The 23,859-nt window shown below is 43.2% G+C and overlaps 1 protein-coding gene across 7 annotated transcripts in view; it reads left to right on the top strand.

Moving 5' to 3' along the window:
* Window positions 1–12,228: 12,228 nt before the first annotated feature.
* Window positions 12,229–23,859, top strand: part of LOC143164395 (integrator complex subunit 6-like) — a 45,830-nt gene continuing 34,199 nt past the window's right edge. For 5 of the 7 annotated variants that reach the window (XR_012996063.1, XR_012996064.1, XM_076346931.1 and 2 more), the window contains exons 1-2: window positions 12,301–12,439; window positions 12,526–12,603. Coding sequence is in view for 5 of the 7 variants with exons in the window: in XM_076346931.1 (XP_076203046.1) it covers window positions 12,329–12,439; window positions 12,526–12,603 (189 nt within the window). In the remaining 2 variants the exon portion in view is untranslated. Of the gene's footprint in view, window positions 12,251–12,283; window positions 12,440–12,525; window positions 12,604–23,859 lie in introns of those variants that run through there. The other 2 variants (XM_076346930.1, XM_076346932.1) reach the window with 2 other exon arrangements.

Below are 23,859 nucleotides of genomic sequence, written 5' to 3' on the forward strand. Positions count from 1 at the left end.
CAGCAGGTTGGCCTCAATGTCACTCAAGCCCACTGAGATTTTGTTCAGCTGCTGTATTTGAGGCCTGTCTGTTTCCGATTTTAACTGTTCTTCAAATATCTTCAGAATTAACAATGCAGAGTATTGACATTTGTAAATCCGTGGGGTTTGCTAAAGCAGTTTGCTTATAGTTTCATTGACCTTGGCAGCAATAAACAATAGTGTTTTCAGAAGGAGGACTGAGTTTCTCTGTATGTTTTGTGCTAGTTCTTGGTTCAGGATTTTTTCCACTATTGTCTGTTAAAATTTGTTTTACGGCCTGTGTGACACAGCGACTGATGCTGAAATCCTCCGATGTCTTTTGGAAATGCAACAGTAGCAACTTCCAGTCCATGTCGCGGGAAATTTACATGTTCCTATGAATAAAAATTAAGACGAAAGCAGGGTGTGTGGGAAGACCTGGTTGTGACAGAATCATTCCCGGCTGCTTTCTTGGTTGGAGAGCAATCACAAAATAAGGATTTTTACAAAGTTTGTTTCGATCCTCGTAAGTGGTTTCTGGCAGGAGGCAGGATGTGGCCACTGCAGGCTGCCTTGCTGAGTTACGTGTATGTTCTGTACCTCCGTAAAACTAATGATTAGGCTATGATGAGAAAATAAATCTTAATAGGAAAGAACAGTTAGCAAAACTCTAAAGTCCATTGTTCGCAAAGGGTCCCATTTCTTAGATGGGCTTGCTTTATTTTAATGACGTTAGGGAAAAGCTCTGTTTTGAGACAGAAGGTGTAGTGTAGACCTGGTCTATGAAATTAGATAGCACTCTTTTGCCTATCTACTGGGAAAAGGAGCAGCTGAGTATAATGCTTGCACACAGGCAGCTCTATATAGTGTTTCAGGAAAAGCTTTGAAAAAGATAAGATTCTCGTTTTGTTCTTTGTCAAAGAGTTGCACCGACTGCAAGAGTTTCCATGTTATACTTGCAGCAAGTACAGCAGTTTTCCGTGGCGTTGCTGCAGCACCACCCTACCTTATTTTATTGCCCTCCCTGCTTGCTACATCACCAGCTCCCGGTAGCCGGGCGTGCTGTGGATGTGCTGGTCCTGGAGCCCAGAGGCGAAGGGCCCATGCGACAGCTTTCTGAGTCTCTGCAAGCAAGCTGCAGCTCCATGAGATGGGAAGTAAGAGTCCAGCTTGATAACAGATATCCTTTGCTGCTTTTGTTTTGAAAATAGTAAACGAGTAAGAAAAATATTATGGTTGTATCTGGTATGCAGTAAGGCTTTACATTTGAGTTTACTTACCTTCTAAGCTCTCCACATATCACTTATTTGACCAGAGGTTTGCAAACGTGGCCATGGGAGGGTTGCAGGGGTAATTGGCTGCCAGCCTGGGGACTGTATTCAATTAGCAAGGAATGCACGGCTGTAGCTGCAATCCCTGTAGGAGCCACAACCCACATAGCTACAGGTGCTGTCCCGCTCTCTCTCCAGGCCCAGGGACTGCCCTTCTTCATGCAGGAGTGCTGCACGTTGCAACTTGTGCTGCATATGGAAAAGAGCATGTTTGGATATCACTATCAGAACAAAAGTCTTCCTATTTTCTGTTTATTGCTCTGCCAGTGACGCAGGCAGTATCCTTGGATTTAGGGTTCTGCTGCCCTCTTAGTCTTATTACAGAAGAATCCCTGGTTGTCAAAACCTCGGTGGATTTGCATTTTTTTATGCCTCTGTTCAATTAACCATTTCAGGACAGCTGGGCCTGACCCTGACTAGCATCAGCTGCTGATCTTACCGAGTTCATCTGGAGTTTCAAGTGATTGATACCTCTGAGAATTAAGCTCAAAGTGCACCAGGCTAGACTGCCTGGAGCTAAAATACCCACAGTCAAAGCCCATTAACTGAAATGTCTGTGTTTCACTGAAATTCTCTTTGAAAGGCTGAGGCTAATTTTTCCTTTGTTGCCACCATTCTGAAGTGTTGTGCCTTGATGCGCTGAGATGTAATACACTGTTATGAATTATTTTTTTAAGTGGTCTGATGGCTAAATGCCATCTTTAATACTAATTTCTAAATCAAAAAAGTTAACTTCTATTTTTATAGTAATTCTAGTTTTATCAGGTGACTGTGGTTGCCTGGGACGTGATTCAGGTAAGCTCCTGTTATGTGTATCAAAGGGTAATTTATGGTTTCAGTTTATTAATTTATGCATTTTGTGTAATTATGGCTCTTCCTAAAGAACAACAGGAACCTCGTTAGAACCATGCTTCTCCCTGTGCTTGTTTTCCTTCTGATCTATGCTTTTTTTTCAAGACTACTTTTCAAAGTGGTTTTTTTTCCCTATTTTGCTTCCATGCATCCATTCTCCTGCAGTTTTCATTTCTCTCCTGCCTGTGTTCCATAATGTGTGTGAGCACCAAGGAGAGCTGAGCATGTGGAGAGGGGCAAAGGGTCTGTGAGCTCTTAGTAGGAAACTCCAAAGCGTTGGCACCAAGATACTAACCCTCAAAGGGCACAGTCCAGTATCGGTGACTCTCTTTCCAGGAGAACCACGTTAGCAGGGGTGCCGAACAACTTGGGACCGCCCTGCCTTAGTGCAAATGTACCACTTGCCTTATATTTTTTGTTTAGTGTGCTCCAAAGCTGGGAATACAAGTGCTATGGAAACCTTGAGTCATCAGTGGCTCATCGCAGATTTCCACTGTGCTGGACCGTCGCTAGGCTTTTGTGGTCTTCCCCCTTGAATTTTCAATCCTGTTTCCTTTCTTGCGTGTACGAAAAGTCGGTGCCCACCACTGATCCCCCACCAGGTTCTTTTCCCTCCTCTCTTCTCTGCTGTTTTCTCCTCTCTTTTCTGCCTTGCTGCTGGATGGTAAAATGAGGGAGCAGGAGGCGTGTGTGTTGGGAGGAAGTGGGAGATTGCAGATGGGAGATGGAAGGGGGTGGCAGGAGAGGGCAGGGCTGCTGGGGGGTAAGGGACAAGCTGCCCGTCCTTGGGTCGGGGATGCTCTAGAATATGCGTTGTGCAAGGCTGGAGAAGTGTTGGGGTGATGAATGAGTGTGTTGTGACATGGGAAATAGCTGGCGCAAAACCCCAGTTCAGTTGGATTTTCCTTGCAAACAAAATGGATTTAGCTGAACTGGGAATAATTGAAGTTTGAAAATGTTTCTGACTCTGTTCTGAAATTGTTTGGAAGAGAATTGGCATTATTATAGCTTTTTAAAAAAAAAAAAAAGCTGGGCATAATCATAATTGGAAATTCTTGTCTTTTATAAATGTTGCATATAAAATCTTTTATTGCAGTTACTATTTTTTAAAATGAAACTGAGTGACTTCAGGGTGGAGTGTCTTGTTTTTCTTTTTGTTTGTTTGTTTTTCCTTGCTGTCTGAGGTAAATTGTTACTTTCACTGGGCTATGGAGCGCAGTTGTTTGGTTGCCTTGTCTTTCTTTTTTTTGTAGATAGTACCAAATTATTACTGGGGCCTGGGGAGCTTTTTGACCAAGAATGGAGGACAGCTGCATTTTCTACCCTTTGAATATGAGATACAGAGGCTACAATTAAATACCAAAACATAGGATTAAAATTCTCCTTGTTTTAACCTGAGATTTGTACTTCACTAGAAAGAGGTAATGCAATAGTCTCTCTCTGCACAATTATAAGTGTGGTTGCTCTAGGGAAAATGGCGGGGGGGGGGGTTGGATTGCGGAGCTCTGCCAGAAGCATCTTCTGCCCTTGTAGGAAGCCCGCTGGAAGATGGAGAAAAGCTGAGCAGGAGAACGCAGAGAACCGTTCGCTGCTTGTTACTGATGTGCAGCGCTTGGCCTCATAGCTCAGCGGTGAACAACAGGCTCTGCCACGCTGTTTCCAGGAACAGCCAGCGGCAGATGCTTAGCGATGAAGAAAAAGGCCAAGTCATCTTGACTCGGTGTCTCCTCCCAGCTTTGGGCAATCAGCTGGGCAAGGGTTTGAAAACCCAAAAGTTTCACCTAAGCTGCTGTGTTTATTTGCTGTTGATCACACTGTCCCCCATGAATTTGTTTAATGCCTTTTAAAATCCATTTTCAGTCTCCACAACCTCCTGAGGCACCGACTCCACAATGCAATTATGGATGGTATGAAAGAGTACTTTTTTTTGGGTGTGTTTGTTTTAAACCTGCTGCTTAATGACATTGTTGGATGTCCCCTCAGCTTTTGTACTATAAGAGAAAGTGAACAATTATTCTGTATTTACCTTCTCCATTCAGCATTTTATAGACTGCTATCATTTTCCTCTGCAGTAATTTTTTTTTTTTTTTCCAATCTGAAGAGCTCTTGTCTATTTAATTTCTGCTTGTAGTGAAGCTGTTCTGCATCTCAAAAAAGATAAATGTGGGCTTTTTATTACTCCTTTCCTTCCTTTACCTCTCAGACAAAAGTGTCAAGGGAACCTTATACAGGAATGCCATAGTTAAAAGATTCTTTGCTGCCTCTTTGTGCCAAAATAATTAGCTTTCAGCTCTTAGAAATTGCCAAAAGCTTGTGAAAGGATGTGAAAACTTTGTTCTTGTAACCCTCTCCAGTTCAGTTTGCATTCATATCCAAAACTAGGTAAGAGCACACAGCAAGTACACAGGAGAACTGTCTGGATTTGAAGTTCTCCTTTGCTGCCAACAAACCTTCAAACTTAATACACAAAAATCAAGTGAGTGCAAGGAAGTGACAAAGTTGCGACTTGAGAGATCAGGAAGTTCAGTAATTCGGTCTGTACTGAGCAAGGTCAGCAGCGCTAAACAGGAACAAAGATAACAACTCCAGAGAGAGCGGAGTATTTTTTTTTCTACTTAGTCCAGAATAAACACAGTATCTTCTATCGTGTGTAAATCTTAAGAGACAGAGTAAAAGAGATAGGAATATAGAAATTTAAAATAAAAACGTGCTATCTGGCATAAATACCCCATTTGAGAGAGACAAATGCAAATGTCTTCAGATCCAGGTGCAAGCATCTGTGGGGAACACCTTGCTGCCCTTTCAGTCTGGCAAAGTCGCACAGCTCTTCCACCTTGTGCCCTTTTTTCCTGCCCCGTCATGTTCGAACTGACTCTTGAAGACTGCACACCTATTTCTTGCTTGCTGCTCTGTCTCAGTTCTTTGAGTTTCCCATCTGGTCTGTGCTGCTGGCAACGCTGCTGCACTGTGCTGTCTGCTCCTGCCACCTCCTTTTTTCATGCCACTACACAGAGAGCTGGTCTCACAAGATGTGGTTGTGTCCCTGCCTAAGCTCTTCCTGGAAACTTGTTTCTTCCAAACACCTACCAGATACCTCAGGAGATGAGCCTTTGCTTCCTCTTCCTCATTATTTATCTTAAAAAAAAAAAAAAAAAAAAAAAAAAAAAAAAATTATTGAAGAATGAAAGGATCTTTGTTTTATTCTCCCATGCACTTGCTTTTTGCTGAGTTTCCTTCTAACCTTGACAGTGCTGCTTGGGCCTTTCTCTCCAGTCCCGCCTTGCTGTCTTGTTACCACCCACTCATTAGATCATGTCTGAAATTAGCTTGCAAGAACTACAGGGCAGGGTTGATTTCTCTTGCCTCTTTAGTGAGGGCTTGGCACAGCTTTGAGTGGTTTTGAAAAAATAGTAAAATCAACAAAATAAGCCCTTTTGCAGCTGGGGAAACCAAGGTAGGAAGGCCAGGTACCTGTGGAAGATGCTGGTGAAGGTCTGTAGCAGAGCCAGCGAGAGCTCGTGTGGCACCAAAGCTTGTGCTCCAAGTAGGTAATTCTGTCCACTTCTGCAACTGTCTTCAATGACAAATACTCATTAGGATGAACTATTGGATTCCTTGGGGGGGGGGGGGGAATATTTTGTGAAAAATGCTTACGGTAAAATGCAACGCTTTTATTGCACAGTGTTTTCTGTAGTAGGTTTGGGGGTTTTTGGCAACGAAATGATGATAAAATAAACATACTGATGCCATGAAAGTGTTCAGTTTCAGTAAGGTGGTGGTGATGATGATGATCTGTTAAGGTGATGTCGGAAATGTTAATATTCATCCCTAAATAATACATCAGATTTCCTGTTCGGGACCAGTAACTCGATTTTAGGTGCTCTCAGCACAGAGTTAACGTCCCACAGAGTGGTGTCCCTCGATATTTTGAAGACTGTCCCTAATTTTCTTTGTTGAGACGCAAGGTGTCATGCCAGTGGGGGACAGTGCGTGTTCCCAGTGGAGTGAAACGATGCCGAGGGCTGAAAAGTGACTTGTACAGCCAAAATCAGAGACTGATGTGTCTGTACGAGGGCTGAGGCTCCCCGAGACTCGCAGCAGGGTCTGGTCCGCTTTGGATCAGGCACAAGCAGGATGTGGAGTGCATCGTCAGTTTAGGTAAACTTTCTCTGTGGGAGATACTTTGAACTCTGTAAGGGAGAATTTCTGTTGCAGGCAAGCCAATTATATAGTAAAAATCATAACTGTGTCCAGAAATGAAACAGCCAAGCGTGGCTTTCCCTTTATGATGAATCCTGTCGGTTTAAAACAGGTCCCCAACCTACATGACTATTTTTTTGTCATAAAATAAATGCTGATAGGTAATAGATGAAGCAATGTTCACTTCTCGCTCGGTGGCCCAAACCTGTGTAACCTAGCCTAGCAAAATGACTTTCCTAACCAGTCCCTGTTGGCTCCAGCCTATTTAAAAATGTGTGTTTTCAGGTGTCAGTTCTGGTAACGATACACTGCATTTATGATTCTTCCTCTCAGAAACGAGGCAGAAGGATGTAGTTTTCCTCAGAAGAGGCAAATTTTTAGTCTGTTTCTCTATTTTACCTTGTAGAATATAATAAAACCCAAATCCTGCTACTTTGCACATTCATTTAATTCATATTGTTGCTTTCCACATGGGTAATACTCTGGATTTTTTTTTTTTTTTAATAATGCCTTTCATCCAAAGATCCCAAGCTGATTTGGCCTGACACAGCTTAGCAACACTTAGCATAAGACCAGTAAAAGGAAGTAACGGAGAATTTCACGCAGTTCTTGGCTGGCTGTCAATTCAAACATACCTACAGGTCAGAGCATCCCCGGCCCGTGAGCCCCCGCTTCCCGCGGCTGTGACTGCCTGGTGCAAGTCTCTCCCGTCTCAGCCAGAAATCCCTCTCCCTTACCTTTCTTCTCCCCCTGCCCCCCCCGAACAAGTTCTGCTGTCCCCCAGCATTTATGAGAGAGAGAGATGATAAATCTTTATGTGGGGAGAACTTGGTGGGACATATAGGGTCTTGGAGCTGGGGGACCCACTCCATTAATCTGACGTTATTTGCCATTTGATCACAAAGATGCACTAAGCTGAAGCATACACTTTCATTTTGTATCTCCCTGCATATGCATAGGTATGTGCAAGATTAATTTCTTTTTCTCGTCCTCATGTTTAGAGTAACTCATTTCTCCAGTTTGCTAAATTTACCAAGAAGGTTTCAGTTTCCTTTTCAGCAGCCAGTACGTTTTTCAAACTTTTATTCTGAATGTTGTTTCTTCTTTGGAGAGACTCTTGGACTTTGAAACCAGCTCTCATATGGAAAGCCTTGCCTGTCTGGAAACTTGTTCCAGCTTCGTTTGCTGTTCAAAGTGCTGCTTCGTGGATTCATTTTATGTTTCCTTGTAGACATTTTGTCAGAATTTTGCTTATCTACTATTATTGCAAAACGATCCACCATCTTAGGCAACTAATCACTTCCTCACCCCCTTTTCACTGGTCTTTAAAGCCAAATGGAAATTAAACTGTCTGCTGTTATGCAGGCTGTGGTGATCTGGCTTTCACCTTTGGACCACGGGCAGCATTAGCTGTGCTCACATAAAAACCATGCAGAAAGAGGAAAGGTACTCTGTACCACGCACAGCAAACGGGTAACCCATGTGTTGGGGAGAGGGGGAGAAAATCGTGCTGGATGGACTCTGCCCCTTTGCTAATAGGCCTCTTTTTCTGAAGTGCGTGGAAGACACATGAAAATCTCAAGAGTTGCCCTGAATTATTTTCCTGAGCATATAGCTTTCTCTTTTTGTGGTTAAATATGACAGTTATAGTGTAGTATTTATGCACAGTCAATAAATCAGCAGAAAATGTGCTGCAGTCAGGGCATGTATCTGTAGTCTGTTCCTTATACTTTAGCTGAAAATGGAATTCTTTAATTCACTGAAGCCTGTGAAAAGAAATTCAGGTGCACATCTCCATGGGAGACTTACACAAAGTCTGATGGCCCACGGTAATGCGGGATTTGCACCTCAGCTTCCATTACTGTCCTCCAATCTGCAAACCCAGACTCCTGAAAGGCAGCAGAAAGGCAAGTTTTGGATCAGACTCCCAAACTCTTGCTTGCCTTTAGTGGAATGGCTGCAGAAAAGACATGGAGCAAGTGAAAGGGGCAGAAATATTCAAGGGGTGAGTTATAATTTTGTGGAAGCTTGTAGTGTAGTTACAAAATAGAGGGAGGAAAAAAAAAAAGTGCTGCTGAGCAATATCCTGGAAAATACCGGTTTGCTTTTTTTTCAGAAGGGGCTGTGTGACACAGTGGCAGAAGCAGCCTGGCCTTTTCTAGTGTCTGGCTTAAGAGCAGCTAACTGCTGACAGGTGAGAATATTTAGCCCTGATACAGCACGCTATCAAAGGACTTGAATTTGCTCAGCTTCTGCCATCTTGAATACAATTCTCTGTACTCTCGCTCTGCCATATACTTACTGCAGCTGTGAAGGAGCAGTTATTATTTAGCAGTTTCTTACCTTTCATACTGAAGTTCAGCTGTACAAAAATTCTTTATGTAAACAGGGGATTTCATCTTTCTGAAAAGGACAGTATAGACCTGTGGCTGGCTAAGAGCTAAACACTTCTGAATTCTCACTGTGGTACTGAAAATTGCATCTTGTGTGGTGCCAAGCAAGTCCCTTAGCTCTGGTGGCAGCCCCTTTTCTGTATGATAGGGGTAATACCTCCCAACTCATGGGATAGATTAATCAGTATTTTTATAGTGATTTAGCAGTGACCATTTCTGCTCTGTCTCAAAGCTTTTTAAATCAAGCAGGAAAGTCATCAGGGCAGCTGTATTACAAGACCAAGACAGAGAACCACAGAAGTGGAGGGAGGTTTGAGGGGTTTAGCTGTTGATCCAGATTTTAAGTAGATAATTTCTGACTAACGTATCAAGTGTGCCCCCAATTCAGATGGGTAATCGGTGCCAAAGCTGACCTCCTTCAGTGCCTAAAGGAGCATGGCTAGTGTCTCACAGGTGTATTACTTGTTCGGATCAGAAAGCAGCTAGGTGAGAAAAAAGTAACAGATGAAGCAATATAAAAGTGTTAAGAAGAAAGGAAGATTGCTAGAGCTAAAATCCTGTTAGAGGCAACAGCTTAGATGTTAAGCTGTTTTAGGACGAGGAACAGAAAAATAATAACTTATCAGGACAACAGGGAAAAATACCACTAATCTGGTCAGAAATGGATTGAAATGATTCTTTTATCCCACAGTAAAAAGGAACATAATTCTAGAATATCTACACAGGAGCTATTTCAAAATATTTAATTATAGGAGACCTTAATCTTCAGTAGCTGTTCTGATTAATTTCCCCATAGAGACAATGTTTTTAACAATTGCCGTTGAAGAAATGTGGATGAGTGTAATTTCAATTAAAAACCAATAAAAGTTTGAACTTTATAGATGTACCAAATGTCTGCTGCCATAGCTGCCAGGTGGTCAGCACTGCAAACACAAATTGTATGGAGAAGCAGTAAAGAACCACTCACTCTAGCTGCATTCGTGCACACTAGCAACCATGGTGTCTGCTATTTTCAGGAATTAAAAAAAGTCTCATTAAACTAAATAAATGTCTTGCATTGTGCCCAGAAAAATCCTAGACTTCAGCTCTTGTGATGTCCAGCAGGAGCAGGCTCCAGAAGCCAAAATCCTCAACAGAGAGAGAGAGAGGGAGGGAGAGTATGTGAACCTTGCCTGCTGCTGCCCTTGGAAAGGTCAACCTCCGAAATGGGAAACGAGAGTTTCATCTTGACCTTTAAATACTAGGTTTGGATGTGAAAGAAGTGGCTTCTAGGTATCTGGCAGTCTGGAGTAAAAAAAATATGGTGAGGGTATGAACTTGTAATTGTTTAGCATTTCATATAGTCTGACTTGAGGACGCTGTAGGACATGGGGCCTCTAGGTTGCCAGTTCGAATTGGCTGAGGTCAGCTGGAGTCAAAAGTTAGTCTCTGACCTCATCAGGTTGATGTGAGAAAAATGCATAGGTGGCCTCATCAAGTTCTCGGTGCAGGGACCTAGCGGCATTAGCTGGCATCTTCTACCAATAGTTTAGTTTCCATTCAGTCCTTAGCAAATTTATTCCTATCCAGGAGCTGTCTTTCCAGACTAACATGCAGTGGTACAAAAATACAGTATCTGCATTTTTTGTCTTTATAGAGATTCAAATCCCATTTCTTTCAGTCTGGCTCCATTCATGTGCACTAATCACTTGCATAAAAATATTTATCTGTTTATCCCTCCTGGCATTTCTGCTATGAATGCTAAAAATTCAGAAACCTTGATCACAGTTGCACTTGCACATACGCAACTTATGGAGGGGGCCTGGATAATGGGATGGAGTCTCCAAGTTTGACAGTATTTGTTTTCAAAATGAGCTGCCCTTCAACTGTTAACTTATCCACTTTTGGTTGACTAAAATGAAATAATTTAATAATGTTATATGAAAAATATTTGCAGAAGCTAAGATTTTTGGAAGACAAACTTCTTTCTAAAACCAATATAGAGACTTGCCACTGTACTGTATTCAGATGTTGGGGTTTTTTTGGTGACAAACGGGATGAGTACATCCTTGAATTAAATGAATTTACATCTCTGATTATTTTTATCAAGATGGGTAATGATATCTTTACAAACATTCATATTCCGTAATGCTTTGTAATGGGGATTTTAGAATTCACCTGTGGCATTGTGAAACAACGGTATTGTCCAAATGCTTCACGAAAACGGAATGAAAACTAAAACCAACTCTCTGCCTGTTCAAATGAACGGCAATAAGAAAATCTGCGGAAAAACCCTTTGAATGTGAAAGTGTTGGAAAACATTATCAGTTTCTTAATTATTAGTTTAAACTAAGATTCATGTTGACAGTGCTGCTTTTGGTTTTTGGATTCGATCCTGGAAGCAAACACGCATTCACGAGCAGACATAGTGCTAAATACTTCCTCAGTCTCATTCCCCTTATCCCGTTACAGTCAGTAGTAGCTGCTTGGGCCTGTGTGCGCGCAGGGGCCCATCCCAGCACAGCCTGCTCAAGCGTTGAGGCCTCAATTCTTTTCCTCAGAGCAGGAGAGCTTGATCCCTTTCTTCAGACATTTTTTTTTTTTTTTCTTTTTCACCTGTGTGGTAGGAAATAATGCGGGGTTTTATGTATTTTCAGTTCTGCCACAGTTAGTTTGTTGCCACCCTGCCTTCATCCGGGCACTGTGAGGTGCCCTGTGAGCACGCGAGGACAGTACGTGACACCCACATCTGGCCGCTGCCTTTGGAAGATGGCCGTTACCTGACTGGAAAACAATCGCATGCGGAGGACTGAGGATTTAGTGCTTAAGTGAAACCTCTAAAGACCAGAAACGGAGCGATTATATCACCGGATGATTAGCTGAGCCGCTTCGCTCGGTTCCCCAGGGCCAGCCTACAGCTCCTGCCTGCTCCCCGGCCGTCGAGGGCTGCGCGGGTGCCAAGGCCGGGCCGCGGCGAGGGTAGGCCGCGGCGGGCAGGTGTGAGGCAGCGGCTCGGCACCCCCCGGCCGTGTGGTGACTCAGCCGCAGGAAAGGGCCGCAGCGGCGGGACGGTTACCGGGGCGGGGGGGAGGAGGGAAGCCGTGAGGCGGCCGCGCCGCCACCGGGCGTTCTCCCTCCGCGGGCAGCCCCCGCGGCGGGGCGGGACGGCCCCTGCGGCGAGGGGCGGGGAACCCCGCAGAGGGGCGGAGCGGGGTGACAGGTGCGGCGCGCGCGCGGAGGGGTCCGGCGGCGACGCCTCCCGCGTCCCTCGTCACCCCGCCGCCTCCCTGCTCCCCCTCTCCCTCATGAATATGCAAATGTAGGTATAATTGGCAGCCAATGGCGTGCGCGCTGGTCACATGGTGCTGGTGGAAGCTCAGGGAAGAGAAGTTGAGTCTCGGCGAACACAGGCAGCTCAGTAACGAGCCGCAGCGGCCGCAGCCGGAGCGGAGCCGAGCCGAGCCGGGGCGGGCGGACAGGCGGCCGGCCGGGGGAGTGAGTGAGCCGCTCCCCCCCCCCCCCCCTTCCCTCCTCCCCGCAGGGTGCCCGGCGGGCCGGGGCTCTGCCTGGACCATGCCGATCCTCCTCTTCCTCATAGACACGTCCGCCTCCATGAACCAGCGGGCGTATCTGGGCACGAGCTACCTGGACATCGCCAAGGGCGCCGTGGAGATCTTCATGAAGGTGAGTGTGGGGCTGAGGGGGCCGCCGTCGCCGCCCCGGTCGCCCCCTTCGCCCGCTCACGCCGCTTCTCTCCGCTCTCTCCACAGCTGCGGGCCCGGGACCCGGCCAGCCGCGGCGACAGGTACATGCTGGTTACCTTCGACGAGCCGCCCTACTGCATCAAGGTAATAACCCCCCCTGCGGCCGCCCCGGCCCCCCTGCGGCCGCCCCGGCCCCGCCGCGGGGCCGCCCTTCGCGTGGCGGCGGCGCGGCGCAGCCCCGTCCGGCCCGGCGGCGGCAGCAGCAGCCTGTGAAGATGGCGGACATTTTGCTTTTGTATGGAGGAGAGAGGCTGAGGGCGCTGCTGAGATGGAGGAGGGGGGGGGAGGAGACGGACGGCAGCGTGATTCACCGCCCCGGCGTGCCGAGGGAGGCGGGCGGCCGGCCGCGCTCCGCCTCCCGGGCCGTTGCTCGCCCGCCTGCCGTGAGGCGGCGGCTCTGGCGGGGGCGGCGGCTCGCCTCAGCCCTCCGCCGCGGTTCCCGGCCCCTCTCGCAGCCGTTTTACGCCCCCGTCAGCGGAGGTCGTGTCCCGGCCGGGCCGCGGAGACACGGGGTTAGGGCAGGAGGCAGCGCCTTCCTCACGCCTGCGGGACCCCCGCCTGGCAGCGGCGGGCAGGGGACAGCCGCGGAGCCCCCCTGCCACCCTCCCCGCCGCTGTGGTTTTTGGGACGGAGGCACCAGGGCCTGTTCTCCGCCTCTGCGAGGCAAGAAGAAGCGGCAGCGTGGGTGTTGGGGTTCCCCCCGCCTCCTTTCTCCGTCTGTGCGCTGTAACCTGCACCGGTTTTGTGTGATGCGCTCCTAATTGCGACTCGGGTAGACATCTCCGTGCAGGGTTGTGGTGAGCTGGACGTGTAGTCTGCCTGGCTGGCTTCTCTTGTCCCTCTTTTCTCCTTCCTCAAGATTGAGGCAAGTAGGGCCGTGCCATTTATCATGTCGACTGCGCCACGAGGTTATGGCAAGAGGGAAAAAAAAATCGGGGCTCTGTGTCACTTAAACTGTAGCCTTCCACTTGCTGATAGAAACGTCTAACTTAATTTAAAATACTTAAATAAAGTATGCCACAGAAAATATCATTGCTATGGGAGCTTTAGAATCCTCCTGAATAGTCCTGGATTAGGACTGTATTTGCCATGACTAATATAGTAGTTATCATAACCGTTGGGCCTTAGACCTATACTATGAAGGCCAAAGAGGTTTATGTAAAAATTTGTTGCTGGTCATCCCAGAGAAGAAGAGAGAACCCTCTCTAGATCCTCCCAGCTAAAACTTCTTGAAGAGAAGTTGTAAAAATAACTGTGCTCACTGATGCTGTCTATTCACATCTTTGATAATGAGGAAGCTTAATTATCAAGAGCTGTGAATCTTGGCTCCTTTCATGAGCAATATATTTACACAGCTAAAAAGTACAGCATGCTTTCTGAAGTGACAGAAGTGATTTAGTGAGTCAGTATTTATTGTTTTTTATTGCACCTTTCGTTTCCTCAGAAGAAGGTGCGGAAGTCATCCTATTTCTGTGAGTTGAAACCATCCTTGAGTTACAGAAACCTACTATCTGTCAAAAAACCTAGGTCTGCCTTGGCAAGGTTTTTTTGGTTTTTTTTTTTTTTTTTTTTAGGCATAATGCACACATCCATTTCCCCATCCATGTTTGTGGCTGGATGCAAAACCCAAATCTTTGTTGTGCCAGTATTAACTGTAGATTTCTTGTGTTAAGGGTTTTTTCTCCTAGTTGTGTTCAAGTATTTTACAAGTAGACCTTTCTTAAGTTTTAGGAAGAAACCTTTCCACCGCAGTGATAGCAAGCATACTGGTGATTTAATAAAAAAAATGACTCTTCTGCTGGAGGTCTGTGTGGTAATGCTACAGGTTATTAGCACACGTATACTCAGATTTGCTGAGGAAGATCCTTATGTTTAATGAGTATCTGTGTACATTCTGATGTACTAATGAGCATCTGACTGTGTTCCCAGTTTTAGTAAATAGTAATTGAAATAAATGGGACTGTGTAATACCCATCGTAGTATTGAATCATGTTTGACATACAGTAAATAGCCAAGGGAAAAAAAAAGTATTGTGGTTCTTGTAACTTGCTAATGTCTCTTAGAAATTTATTTTTCTACCTTTAGCATGCTGATTTTAAAATTGGACCTTAAACAATCTTAAAATATTTTTTCAAAACTTAGTAACTTGTGTAGGAACAGGCTGCAGATCCAATAAATCTATGTTTATAATAATTATGATCACAACTCCAGTTCAGCTGTTACGTAAAGACTTCATGGTGTAAATTAGTGTGGTTAGGCTGTCATCCTGTCTCTTACTCGAGCAGAGAAAGCCTTACAGCAACAACATGATTCTTCCCCTGTTTGAAGATGTGTTCTCAAGACTTTTTACTGATGATGCCCTTCCGTTGTGTTTTCTAACAACCAGTTACGCCAGGAAAACTTTCTGGTCTAGGCCAGATTCTGTACGTCTTACAAAACATGCTTGTAAAAGAAATAAAATTTAGTTTCTTTGCTAATGCTGCTGTAGTTAGATACTTTATCTCTCTTGATTTAGAGGAGGAGAAAACAAACTTGACAAGTGAATGTATTTTGCAGTCTGCTTTCCAAGTACGTGCAGTAGTGGCTGGTTTTGGTTAGTGGCTGCTTTATCCTCTTGTTTTCTTTATGGTTTACACTAACTAAATTATATAATCTCACAGATAGTTCTTAAGGTTACCAGTGAAGCAATTGAGGGAAATAATCTTGTTGTGGAGTTGAGACCACCAAGGAGGTAGAGCTATTATGGGAACTTCAGCTTGGAGCAGGGGTAACTGTGAGATGAGTGCATTGTTTCTGCTTGTTTCAGAATTCGTTTACCTGTAGCCTTAAAGTATTTTAAATCAACAGTGCTGGTTCAGTTTTGATGGACAAGAATATCTCAAGAAAACATCACGCGTATGGTGGTATTGTGCTAAGTGAAAGCATCGTGCTATTGCATAAATCATTTGCTAAAATCTGCAAGTAAGATGATATTTTTGGAACTGTCTTCGGTATAGAGAGTTTGAAATTATTTGAGACCTGTGGCCCCTCTCCCAGTCGCTCCTGTTTTTAATTGACTGCTTGTTGCTCTCTGTTTCTGCCACTTTTTAAAATGGGATTATTTAGTCTCTTGAGTTTGCAGCGTGGCTCTGCAAAGAACTGAGGTGGCATGTGTCTAAAGAGGAGGCAGGGTGCTGTCCTGGGAAGGCGAGGACAGTGAGATGGGGGTGGTAGGAATCTCAGTTCCGCTCCGGCAGCAAAGGCCTCTGGAACCTCGTCAGCTGCTTTGCTCCTGTTCGTTACGTAATGTATAGATGGTGATTTGGGACAGTAATTAAGATGCAGCCATTTACAACTCTTGCTTCGCTTCCAAAATGCTCTCCAGTAAGAGACAAATATTCAGTGTTTTAAAAGCACGTTATGAAATGTGTAAACCTGCAGTTGTCTAATGATGTGATCCTGTATAAGTCAATGGAAAGGTACCTGTAAGTTCTGTTGAATGTTGGGTCAGACTCTCATTTTATGCACTAGGAGGGAAAAATAGTATGTTATTTCATGAAATAAGAATGTTCAACCTAATGTTTGTACTGTATATAAGATGCTTTTCCTCCACTGTTTTTAGATTAAAGTTGTAAATGGCTGCTGTCAAGTGAGTCTGTCTCAGGCATGTTAGTGGCATGTTAGCAGCCTTGAAGTAAGCTAGCCCATTCTGATTTTGGGTATTTGGCACGCTTGGGAAGCTAATGATACCTATAGTAAAACCCCTTTGTATCCAGTAGCGTGTGGCAGTGTCTATTACAATTAAAACACTAGTACTTAAATTTAGGTATTGAAGGAATTTACTCTTCCATGTGTATCCAGTTCTCTTGGGTGAGAAAAATGGGTTTAAGAACAGCCTTGCTGTATGGCACAGTATTTTATGTTCTTGGCCTTCTAGCTAAGATAAATGCATTATCTGATGCAATGAATATGGTACCTGATATGTCCTTGTTTGGAAGACTTTACATTCATGGATTGTTAGAACTCGGAGCTTGCTCCATCCCATCTGTGCTTTGACCTGGTGTTGCAGGTGTGCTAGCCCCACCCTTCTCATCCCTTTCTGCAAAACGTGGCTGATACTGAATGCCTGGGGAGGAGGGTGAAAACAGGCCAAGCGTATTACTGACAGTTCTGCAGAGCACTTTCCCAGGCTCCCACAGTTTGCGGTTCAAAGACCCATGCTGAGGGTTGGTATGCCAGTAATGGTCTTCTGTGGCTTTTTCTATGTATTTGCCCACTTGCTTTTTTGAAATCACATAAACTTTTAGCATCCTCAGCTGCTTTTTTTTCCTCTTTCAAATATATGTTTCTCTACACCTAAGCACATGCATGGTATAAATGGACGGAATCTTAAGTCATTTTATTTGTTTTTTCCTGAAGTAGTGGTGCTAGAGTAAAAGTATGGAGAGAAGGGAAGAGTCTTCTCACCTGGCCCTTCCCCTAAGCTTTTCCCATTTTCCAGTGATGCAGAAAAGAGGGAGGGAGGTTTCAGCAAGATCTACCTAGATTTCTCTGTAAATGGAGCTCATACCAAAATCTGCCTAAAAAGAGTTTTTGAAAAGGAAAGCAAGGTGTAGCGCTCTGGTTTTTTTTCCATTCTTGATTTTTGTTAAACCTCACATCCTGCAGTTTGTGGTCTGCTTGTGGATTTGTGCTGCAAATGGCTAGTTCAGGCCCAGACAAAAAACCCAATGGTGGTCTTAGTGAAGTTATTTATTAACTGGACTGCCGTGTTCCCTTGTGACTGATATCTGGCTGCTGGCAGTGATATGGCCTTTCGTCAGTGCTTGAGGAATATTATTTATGATAGGGTCACAGAAATACGGCTTTTGTTTTACGTTCTTGTGAGACTCTGTAGTATGACCTTCATAAATGATCTGGTCACAAGTCGGAGGACTGAGAGAACTTAAGTTATGTTTACTCTGCCGAATCTGAAATTATATGTATTTTCTTTCTGTTATGCGTTATACTGAATTCAAGAGTCAGTTGTGACTGCACTATAAAAATAGGCTCCCTGAATTTGAGTGCACAAATATGTATGTAGCTGTCTGAGAAGTAGCTCAAAATCCTTAATACAATGTATGTGAAACACTTTACTGTTCGAGAAATGCAAACTGGGACTGACAGATAGGACGCCTTCCAGTTCTGTTGCTGTTCCCTGCTAGTCTGAACATATGTTTCAGTGCTAAAGAGCTCTCTTGTGGAAGCAGCCCTTTGTGATGGACTCTGAGCAACCTCTTCTGTTTCCCTGAAATTCTCATAAGGGGTTGAGCTTGATGACCTTCGATTTTGGTGTTGGATTGGGATACCGTAGAGGCTGGAATAGGAATTTGTAGAAGGCTCTTTTAAGTGTCTATCAAAGAGTACTTACTATATGTAAATAACCTGTTCATTTATGGTACTAAAATAGTGCTTCAAAACTGGGGGTTCGTAAGGTCGGACCCAGGGAGACTAACTTTGCTATCTCATTTTTTTTTTTAGTGGCACAAAAGCTTTTGCCTGCATTTTTTAATTTCACATAGAAGCTGTGCTGGTGTAGAATGTAACCAATTACCACTGACTCTGCAAAGGGAGGTGGCAAATGAATAGGCTGTGCTGCAAAACAGAGATGTCAGATCTATTTGTCTGTTTCTGGAAGAAATGAAATCAGAGCTCCTGACCCTGAGCTGCAGGGAGAAAGAGAAACCCAGCTGTGAAACCTGTTGGGTTTGAGGCAGAGCTCTTCAGGAAAGCTGCCTGAGGTGATAGGAAATGCATTTGTTTGTGTTTCAACTTTTGTCAAGGAAGAAAACCAGAGGAATACCTAGTAAGCTAACCTGTAGCAAATCCACAGAATAATCTTAAATTGATTAGACTTTTACAGGAACCTTGAGACACCAAAAACCATCAGTTTTACATGTAAAAGGTCTGGCTTCTGGCAAATGCAAGTACTTGGTGGTCTGACCTGCGCTGTGGAAAAGGATGTATGAACAGCGGGAAATGCGGTTGGAGGTTTACAAGTTGGTAGTGAGGTATGCAGGCAGAATTGTTTGGTGCAAGGCAGATAGCAGCTGCAGGGGCAGGAGGGAAGCTGATATCAGAGAGATGCAAAAGGGAAAGAAAACTGAGGTAAATGGGAGAGGCCTATCTTTCTCTCCAGATATGCTGTAAATAATGTACAAACTTAGTGAACCTACTAGCCAAGCATTATTGGAAGGGTAAAAAAAAAACCATGCAGAGTATAGTACTGAAGAACTGGATGAAATGTAGGTAGGATACGCAGTGTCTGTTCTTGATAACTAATTCAGGAGACTATGTTCTGTATTTGTTTAGCGGAGAGAGCGAGCCATTCCTGTTTTACCACCATACACGTTTCGAGTCAGTCATAGCAATATTTTTATTTCTGAACACGAACATCTTCCACTGCCTGTGAAGTACTAAGCACACCTCTCCTCCAGTCATGCAGTATGTCTTCCACTGTGCTTGATTGGGGTTTTGTCATGGAATTTGTGTATTTTCAGAAGGCTGACTTTCAGCATAAATGACTGGCAGGTTAAAGCAAACAATTGCTCTTCCTCTGTTAAACAATGAATTTAAGAAAAGAAACAGAAGTCACTTAATTGTTTAAGGAGCACTCATGCGAATCCTGATTGTCTAGTTCTTTTTGAGGACAAAACAAAATCTACTGTTGGAGAATCCCCCACCAAACATTTTCTACCTGCTCTTTTCTATTTAACTCCCTTATCACTTAAGTCTGTGAATGAAGGATGTGTGCTCTGTGTGCATGCAAAAAGGTCTGTGTGCATGCAAAAAGGTCCATTTTTGGGTGTGTTTTTTTTTTTTAAATTAAGCATCTATTTTGGAATTGGACAAGTAAGGCCAAAGACAGTTAAAAGGTTCTTGTTAGTGCAAGTGGTAGGTTTGTATTTTATATACTGCAGTGCATGTCTCAAAAATCTAAAAAATTCTAAAAATCTGTTTTACTAAAAACTTAGGAATTATCAGTTGGCATCCCTGTAGCAAGCATGCAATAAAGTATTGTAGCTCCTTTTAGCTTATAAAGGTACTAAATGGGTTCCAATAGAGAGCATCCTTTAAAAAGCACATTCCCTTTCTTGAGAGACAACATATTGGGTAGTGTAAAGCATGTTAAAATGCTTTTAAACATGCACAAGCATGCTAGTCTTATGTCTTTCTCCCTGTCCTGAGTCACTGTTTCTTGCTGTCTGCCTTTTGTTTGTGAGTTGCAGTGAACATCCTTTTGCAGGAACTGGTGTTACAAGGCGAAAGCAATATACTAAGGAATTTCGTGCATAGTAAGGTACCTTTCCCTTTTAAAAAAACAAATCAGTAATCAGTGATTCATTCTTCTAAAAGAAATAGTTTGGTGCATTCTGAAATTGAGGTGTCTCATAAAAATTCGAGTTCATGCAAGGAGAAGGTGATTAAGTTTTTGAAAGGAATTGATTTTCAGTGGAAGGGCAGTTCAGGTATTAACTACTTCTTGATAGATATGATGGACTGAACTCTGCTTGGCTGTCATTTTTATCATCAGTTTTTGAAGCTAGTTAAATACTTGCACTTGTGCTTTCACCTGCTCCCTGTCTTCATGGGAGGGGAGAGTCTGTGTTACTAGGTTAATTCTTAATGAAAATATTTTAACTGGTTCTGTTTCTACAGGAATCTGCAAACTAAAAGCTTGCTTTTTCATCTGAAGTGTGTTGCTGCTTTGTACTATTGATGAGATGCCAGAGGCCTTGAATGGAAACCAACATCTGTTGTTCATAGCCACTGTAGCAATTTATTTTTTCATCTTTTTATTTGGTTCTTTATTTGATCTTGGACACATTCAAAGATGTAAGCCCTTAAGACTACAGGATAAACTAGAGAAAAGTAGGTATGTTTGCACTAAGAGGCTTAACTCATCCTCAGTGCAAAGGTCACTTTTGTTTTAAAAATAGAAGCTTAAAATGTGGAATCAAACAGTTGAGTTGCATCTCTCTAGTTGTATTTTTGGAGTGAGATGTTCTGTAAGAAGGAAGGTGCTTTGTGAAGTTCCTGCCACGTGTCATCTTTATTGGCTGCCTCCTCCCCTTTTGTGCTGTTAGTATTTGAGTTTCACATGTGGGGTTTTTGAAAAGATTTCTTTTTGTTGGTATTTACAGAAGAAGGCCTAGGCCTTGTAACCTGGCTTTGTGGTATAGCTGAAAATATGCACAGAAAACTTATGTGATATCTTGAAAATGGGCATTTGTTCTTTTTAAACTTTGTGGAAAAACTAATATGGTGTTTCATGCTGATTGTCTCACACTGTAACAATGGAAAAAGGTAATTAATGATGCAGCCACTTCTACAGTGTTCACCCTTGCATATTTTTCAAAAATGCTTGCCAGAAAGAACTGTGATTTGCAGCAATGGTGCAAGAATTATGTTCTGAGCTTATTGTGAACAAGAAAAAGGCAAAACTTAGTGCTGTCTGCTACATTATTTTCATACTTCAGACAGTTGGAATCAAATGGGAAAAAGTAATTTCTGTACCGTGTGACTTGTCTTCTGGAGATCAGTGCTTTTGGAGGGGAGAGGAGTGCGAGTCCAGGGGCCCTGTGACTCCAGTCTTCAGCGATTCTGTTCTTCACTTCCTATGTTTTGAGTGCCTGTACCCCTGATTTTATTTAATAATGTAGGCTACAAAAAAAAAAAAAAATCAGTGGAAAGAGCAGTTGCTGCTGTTCTGAATTTTAAATGCAGATTGTTATTTAAGTAATTCACTCTTGTAGATTTAGAGTCTTGGAATTTTTTCTTCCTTCTTAAACTTTATTCTTACAGTGTACCACTTAATATGTAACTCTTGTGCTTCTACCTCCCCCCAAAAAGTATAGCAGGTAGTAATTTAAAGAAATATTTTGCTTTGCATATTTCTTGCTAATTTTAGAATAGTCAGAAAATAGTTGTGTAATAATCAATTCCAGCTGTAAGCAGCATGTTCCTAGGGTTAAGGTTTTAGTAAGGTGCCAAGCAAAAAGTACATTCTTGTAGTGAGGCTTGATTATTGTGCAGATCAGAATCTGTGGTTGCCTATAGACTTGTATTGATCTGTATATTCACTCTGCAGAGTATTTGAAAGACGAAGTTTCTTTTGGTGTAAGATCTGGCATTTACAAGTATCTCTGAAACTTGAACTGCTTATTACCAGATAAGTAAACCAGAGCCTTGTTTTCTTTTAAATAGGTTTTTTTCCTTACTATTTTCTAACTAAAGGGCCAATCTCACATTTTACCCAGTTACTGTATTTCTTTGCTTGGGCTCCTATGCAAACTCTCTAGGAAAAGCAGCACTAGATGTGTTGAATGTTGTTCTAGGCTACAAAATCAATGCTTCAGAACTCCTTAATTTTGCTTTTTAAAGATGAAGGTGATTGTTGATTTGGCTGTGTTTTCACAGATGCTTTAAACTCTTAAAAGTGTAATATAGTATTTAAAAAAATTACAAATCTTTGTAAGATGGATGTTGTTGAACGACTAATTTGACTGAAAACAAAGATGTACAGTGTGGTTAAGCTGGTGTTGCTATGCTCTGCTTATAAGTGAGAATAATGCATTAGTACTGGTCTTCATAGCATGTTAGCAGTAGAGCTAGTAGGTTTTTACTGGGGGCACGGGGGGGGAAGTTAAACCCTGCTTTGTGGGAAAATCTGCATCTGTTGAGCCAGAACACTTGGTGCCTTTAGCGGCTGCCAGGCGTCCTGATGGCGCGCTTGCTCTCAGGCTGGGGACGTGGTGGGCACCCTGGACTGGGAACAGGGCCTGGCCTCCTGCTGCGAGGCAGGCAGCCTGCAAGCCCTGGTGACTCACGTGGGCACAGTCTCAGGCCAGCCAGATCCTCAGCATGACAGAACATGAAGAAGTGTGCAGGGTGCTGCAAGGTAGAGTGAGGCAGTGAGTGCCTCTAGTTGATCAAAAGAGCTGAAACTGAGATAGTTACTTTTGAATTGCATGACTCTAGAGGAAAGCTGTGACTTACTCTCCTCTAAAGTAAAAACCTGACCATAACAATGCTACCAACTCCACCAATGTATTTTTTGCTGTATCAGACTTGAAGGTGAAGTTGACATTATTTGCTAGACTAGTTAGTTGAGGTTTCTCAATATGTGTTCCTTAGTGAGAATATAAATTTAATTGTGATCTCAAGTCTATCTTTTTTTTTTTTTTCCCCCCTAGCAGTGCCTTGGATAGCATTTCAGATGTGAGTTGAAGAGATCTGTTGATTAGACGACCTCCTCTAGATTTGTTTCCTTCTTGAGATTCAAAGTAAACTTGCAGTACATGTAGCACTTTGGTGTGCTGCACTAGTTCTGTGATGTGCTTTTGGAAGGAGGGGGGAGGAATGTGACAATTTTCAAAATTAGCATGGATCATGCTGTGTCGTCTCAGCTCTGGGCTGTAAAGCTAGGGGATCATCAGTAATTCTTTTCCACTTGATTCCCAAAAATGTGCGATGAAGGATCCCTTGTGCTGATAGCACACTCTCTGTAACTTCTTAACTGTTGCCTTTATTCCTTGTGACTTTTCCAGCTATGCTGGGAGTAGGAAGGGGCCAGGAGGATAGAGCTGGGGGCTGACTGGCATTGAAAGCATGTTTGATAGTCTGGAAGAGCAACGGGCACTGTGGGTAAATGCAAATTTTTGATTGAAACCTCCATGTTTCAACTGTTGCCCTCTCTACAGTGTTTGTTTTAGATTTACCTATAATGGTATTTCTAAAATGACTGCTATGCTGCTGAACAGAAGTACGTAGCCTCTTGTTCTGCTTACTGTACTAGAGCTGCAAGTTGTATGATTACATCTGTGTTCCCTCTCCATGAAGCTGTTGTGTGAAACGTAGCTTGTTCTGGTTCAACTCTACTGAAATATCCTAGCTTGTCGAGTGTTTCTCAGAAATACTGCTTTTTTAACTGGATAATGTTCTTTTATTTCAATAAGAATGCTTTTTGAAACAGGGTGATACCATGATCTCTTTGGTATTTATACTTTCCTTTCTTCATGTGTAGTCCTTTCATCCTTGTGCAGCAAAAAGTGTGGTGAGCGTAGCTGTCAGAACACATGAAATATTGTTGACCAAAAAGCTAAATCCAAAGATAGATTAAAGCAGGAGCAGCAGGTAATAAATAAAAAGGTAGTGTAGACTCTTTTTTGCTTGGCATTGATTATTATTATCACTTGATTCCAAGCATAGTTTCAGCTTTGAGTATGTTTGACATTTCTAACAGGTGAAGGTACTGCTTCTCTATAAATGCCGACATTAACAGAAGGCCCCAGTACTCATTTTGTAACTGGAGCATAAGAG

The sequence above is a fragment of the Aptenodytes patagonicus genome, chromosome 9 (genome assembly GCF_965638725.1).
Source record: "Aptenodytes patagonicus chromosome 9, bAptPat1.pri.cur, whole genome shotgun sequence".
NCBI lineage: Eukaryota > Metazoa > Chordata > Aves > Sphenisciformes > Spheniscidae > Aptenodytes > Aptenodytes patagonicus.